Raw genomic sequence first — 5248 nt, 5'->3', positions numbered from 1 at the left:
TGGTTGAACCATCATATTCACCTTTCAACCTGCCCCCATGCCCAGCGCAGCTCTTAGTATGTGCTCAATAAAAAAATTTTTTTTTAATTTTATTTATTTATTTATGGCTGCACTGGGTCTTCGTTGCTGCACGCAGGCTTTCTCTAGTTACGGCGAGTGGGGGCTACTCTTCGTTGTAGTGCGTGGGCTTCTCATTGCGGTGGCTTCTCTTGTTGCGGAGCATGGCCTCTAGGGTGCGCGGGCTCCAGTAGTTGTGGCATGCAGGCTCAGTAGTTGTGGCGCGCAGGCTGAGTTTCTCCGTGGCATGTGGGATCTTCCCGGACCAGGGCTCGAACCTGTGTCCCCTGCATTGGCAGACAGATTCTTAACCACTGTGCCACCAGGGAAGTCCCTCGATAAAATTTTGTTGAAGAAAGAATATTGAACCTGTAAGGTTAACTTGTCTTATCAAAAGCTTTGGTTTGAAAAATCAGCAGCAGCAAAAATCTTCTCTGGCATGTCATGGGCCCATTGAGTCTTTGAGATGTTATCCTCGGATCAGGCCACCCAGTTGGAACCATATGCCTGGCGAGTGCTGTTCCCCAGGCCTTGGATCCCTTTTACCAGTGTGGCCCACGCCTGGACTGGTGCTGAGGGACAGTGGACAAAACGGCCGTGTTAACACTTCTGCCGTGTTTACAGCACGGCCACTGAAGAGGCCACTTTTATTACATCTCACAGGTCGGCTTCCTGAGGTCCATGAAAAAAAGTTCCATGATCTCAATGCCAGGAACATTTTTGCTTCTTTTGAGTATGACAGTGTTTTGTTTTGTTTTTTTTTACTTTGCAAGATGAGTTATTTGGTTCCTGGGAAGCTCCGAGACAAATTTGTGACCCACTTTCTATTATGTGCACTAACTTCGCACTGCTGTGAACTAACTTTGTCCCATCTTCTCTAGAAGACATATATGTCTTTTCTAAACAAACTTTTTGTACTGTGGTGTAACATTCTGTGAACGAGGCCGGTGTCAGCACCTGCTCTTTGCATGCAATCGTCATGGGCAGAATTGGGTCTGGAACCCAGGTGCTCTAACTTCATCAGGTAGAGACTAAAAGAAACCAAGTAGAAAGGAAGTGAATGCTTCTGGGTCAGCCTCTGGGGCTTCCCAGGGCCGATATGGTGCTGCCACTGACACGGGCATCCCTCACTTCAGGCCCAAAGGGAGCCCCTGGAGCCTCAGGGAAGGCTAAGGTGAACAGAGGACTTAGGACCATCAGACTGCTGGGCCACCGCTAGGCCAGGGGCCTTTACACAACCCCAGTGCCTCTGTAGTGCCTAGCACGTGGTGGGTGTGCAGCAAATATCTGTTACTGAATAAGCCCCACCTGGGTTTGACTATTCCCAGGGCTGGGGGCGGGGAAAGGGGGGGACTACCCATTGCCTGACCCTTCACTACAATAGGTCTAAAAGTAAGGACCATGTGTCCTAGAGGGCAGGGCTAGAGGGGCCAGGACAAAACAATAGTCGTTACCTAGAAGGTGAAGTTAGGGCCAAACATGTCATTTTCAGATCCATCTTGGATCTGCGGAAAGTATTTTCAGATAACTTAATTGTGGGACATGAGGGGCAAGTCAAATATGGTGTTTTTGGTGCCAGAAGACGGCCTAGGGAGGGTGGAACGGTGTGGGTGGATGCAGGAAAACCAGCCTGTCCCAAGCTAAGGTTTAAGAAGGTCGGCCTGTGGCTGGCAGTCGACGGGCTCTCAGAGGCTCTGCAGGGTCTCAGTAGACTCTTCTCTCTCTTGCCTGAAGCTCTGTCGAAGATGCACTGGACACCGGAACACGCCCAGCCCCTCAGCCAGTGGCCAGAGCAGCACCTGGACGTCTCCTCCACCACCCCGTCGCCGGCCCACAAGTTGGAGTTGCCCCCCGGGGGTCGCCAGCGCTGCCACTATGCTTGGGCACACGACGACATCTCTGCCCTCACTGCCTCCAACCTCCTCAAGCGCTACGCAGAGAAGTACTCGGGGGTCCTGGACTCGCCTTACGAGCGCCCCACCCTGGGCGGCTACGGCGACGCCGCCTTCCTCAACGGCGCCAAGGGGGACCCCGAGCCCTGGCCGGGGCCGGAGACCCCCTACCCCTTGGCCTCGCTCCACGAAGGCCTCCCGGGAACCAAGTCGGGCACTGGGGGCGGCTCCGGGGGCCTCGGGGGTTCGCCGGTTTTAGCCGGTAACCTACCTGAACCCCTCTACGCCGGCAACGCGTGCGGGGGCCCGTCGGCAGCGCCCGAGTACGCGGCGGGCTACGGCGGGGCTTACCTGGCGCCCGGTTACTGTACGCAGACCGGCGCCGCGCTGCCCCCGCCTCCCCCGGCCGCGCTCCTGCAGCCCCCGCCCCCGCCGGGCTATGGCCCCTCTGGGCCTCTGTACAACTACCCAGCGGGAGGCTACGCCGCGCAGCCGGGCTATGGGACCCTCCCGCCGCCGCCCGCCCCGCCCCCGGCCCCCTATCTAACCTCGGGCTTGGCGGCGCCCACGCCCCTGCCCACACCCGCCCCGTCCCGCCCACCGCCCTCCTCCTACGGCTTCCAGGGGTCCTCGGAGGCTGGAGTGTCGCTGAAGCGCAAGGCGGCCGATGAAGGCGCCGAGGGCCGCTACCGCAAGTACGCCTTCGAGCCCGCCAAGGCCCCGGCGGCCGACGGCGCCTCCTACCCCGCCGCGGACAACGGCGAGTGTCGGGGCAACGGGTTCCGGGCGAAGCCGCCGGGAGCGGCGGAGGAGGCATCAGGCAAGTACGGTGGCGGCGTTCCCCTCAAGGTCCTGGGCTCCCCCGTCTACGGCCCGCAACTCGAGCCGTTTGAGAAGTTTCCGGAGCGATCCCCGGTGCCGGCTCCCCGCGGGGGCTTCGCGGTGCCGTCCGGGGAGCCTTCCAAAGGTGTGGACCCGGGGGCCCTGGAGCTGGTGACCAGCAAGATGGTGGACTGCGGGCCGCCGGTGCAGTGGGCGGACGTAGCGGGCCAGGGCGCGCTCAAGGCGGCGCTGGAGGAGGAGCTGGTGTGGCCCCTGCTGAGGCCGCCCGCCTACCCCGGCAGCCCGCGCCCGCCGCGGACCGTGCTGCTCTTTGGGCCGCGGGGCGCCGGCAAAGCGCTGCTGGGCCGCTGCCTCGCCACGCAGCTGGGCGCCACGCTGCTGCGCTTGCGCGGAGCCACGCTGGCCGCGCCGGGCTCCGCCGAGGGCACGCGCCTCCTCCAGGCCGCCTTCGCGGCTGCGCGCTGCCGCCCGCCCGCGGTGCTCCTTATCAGTGAGCTGGACGCGCTGCTGTCGGCTCGGGAGGACGGCACGAGCGCCCCGGGCGCGCTGCAGGCGCCGCTCCTGGCCTGCCTGGACGGCGGCTGCGGCGCGGGAGCCGACGGCGTGTTGGTCGTGGGCACCACCTCGCGGCCCGCGGCCCTGGACGAGGCGACTCGCCGGCGCTTCGCTCTCCGCTTCTACGTGACGCTGCCCGACGGTCCGGCCCGCGGGCAGATCCTGCAGCGGGCGCTGGCCCAGCAGGGCTGCGCGCTGAGCGAGCGGGAGCTGGCGGCCCTGGTGCAGGGCACCCAGGGCTTCTCCGGGGGCGAGTTGGGGCAGCTGTGCCAGCAGGCGGCGGCCGGGGCGGGCCTCCCGGGGCTGCAGCGCCCCCTCTCCTACAAGGACTTGGAGGCGGCGCTGGCCAAGGTGGGCCCTAGGGCCTCGCCCAAGGAGCTGGACTCGTTCGTGGAGTGGGACAAAATGTACGGCTTCGGACACTGAAGGCGCTCCGTGAGGCCGCGGGAGCCGCCGCCCCCCTCCCCGGCCCTCTGTTCGCGGAGTGAGGGATATGGGGTGGGGGAGAGAAGGGGGCTGCCGGTGGATGTTTTTGTTTCGTGGGAAGGAAAATGCTTCTGCTAGGCAGATAGATGCCGTATGCGCTGTGTACTCAGGTTTTTCCTATTTATTGTGGACGGGAAGCTCGCCATCTCCGCCCCGCGGACGGCCGGCCCGGGGCCGAAGGAACTCCTGCTCTCTCGCCACAATCCTTTTGTCTCCTTGCTTTCTGAATGGCTCCCTCCCCCTCTTCCACTTCCCCCTTTCTCTGCGTTCGCGTAGATTTCTTTCCGCGTCGCTTTGTCACTGATCATACCTCCCCCGCCCCCAGACCCCCGGCGCTGGCCCTGTTTCTCTTTTGCTCCTCCCTCCCCTGTCTCTCCATCTATCACTCTCTGTGCTTCTGTCTCCATTCCTTGCTCTCCAGCCTCTCTTGTCTCTTGGTCCCTCTCCCTGCCTTCTGTCCCTCACATTCAAAGTCCGCAGTGTCCCTTTCAGGAGATCTGGAGGTTTAGGGGCTGAAGAGGAGGGGTAGGGAGTCCCCTCCCACCCCGTATCCATTACCCAGCTGAAACCTTGGGTCTGTGGGAGTCAAGCAAAAAAAAAAAAAAAAAAAAAAAAGAACCACCCAAAGAAGGGTTTTTTGTTGTTGTTTGTTTTTGAGGGGGGAAATCCCAGAAATGTAGCTTGTTTAATATTTTAGGCCTCTTATTTTTGTGAGATGTGTAGAATTTGCTGTTTTTCTTTTTCTTTTGACAACTCAGGAAGAAACTGACCTCAGAAAGAATGTTAGATTTTGGCTGCTCTCCTGTGTGTCCCCACCTACCCCTTCACTCCCAGGGAAGCAGGTTCTCCCAGAAGACTCAGAAAATGAGACCTTTCTGAGTGGGGAAGGGGAGAGGAAGACCCAGAGGCCACACTTAAACCCCTGTGCTTCTTGGGACAGAAGCAGAATGTATTGCTAGGGCTTCCTGCTCAGGCCCAAGGTTGTAGGTAGGGGTGAGGGGGGGTGGGTTGTGGAATTTGGGAGGAGGCAGGTCTTGTTCCCTTCCTGCTGGGCCCACCCTTCAGCTTAGTGGGGTGTTTTCTGTGGAGGGTTGGTTATCCAGAGTTGGGATGCCCTTGTCTACTGCCTGCCCCAGACCCAGAAAGTAGGCTGAGAGGGCCCAAATGGGAAGATGACCCAGGCAGAAAGTCCCCAGAGAGGTCATCCCACCTGGCCCTTGTCTAGGCAGGGGTCTCCTGTAACTCACGCTAAGGAGATTTCCTTGGGAGGGAAGATAGTCTGGCCGCAAGTGGTTGGGCACAAAACTGACTACAGACTCCGCGTCCCGGGCCTGCTGGGAGGCCCTGAGGAGGGGTGAATGAGCATCCTTTACAGGAGAAGGTTCTGTGGGGACTTGTACCTCCCCCATTCTCGT

General features: G+C 60.4%; 1 protein-coding gene across 1 annotated transcript; it reads left to right on the top strand.

Annotated features, from left to right (window-relative positions):
• Nucleotides 1-312: 312 nt before the first annotated feature.
• FIGNL2 (fidgetin like 2) lies at nt 313-4448 on the top strand. The gene has a single exon (XM_029204110.1). The coding sequence runs from the start codon at nt 1803-1805 to the stop codon at nt 3771-3773; it is 1971 nt and encodes a 656-aa protein (XP_029059943.1). The 5' UTR covers nt 313-1802; the 3' UTR covers nt 3774-4448.
• The last annotated feature ends 800 nt before the right edge of the window (nt 4449-5248 follow it).

The sequence above is a fragment of the Monodon monoceros genome, unplaced genomic scaffold (genome assembly GCF_005190385.1).
Source record: "Monodon monoceros isolate NGI ecotype Baffin Bay Population unplaced genomic scaffold, NGI_Narwhal_1 Super_Scaffold_6, whole genome shotgun sequence".
In the NCBI taxonomy this organism is placed as follows: Eukaryota; Metazoa; Chordata; class Mammalia; order Artiodactyla; family Monodontidae; genus Monodon; species Monodon monoceros.
Note: the sequence above shows the minus strand (reverse complement) of the source record. Positions and strands in the feature narration are given on the sequence as shown.

What these genes read in the sequence shown, in the direction of transcription:
- FIGNL2 (XM_029204110.1), top strand. Translation starts at nt 1,803, where the DNA reads ATGCACTGGACACCGGAACACGCCCAGCCCCTCAGCCAGTGGCCAGAG.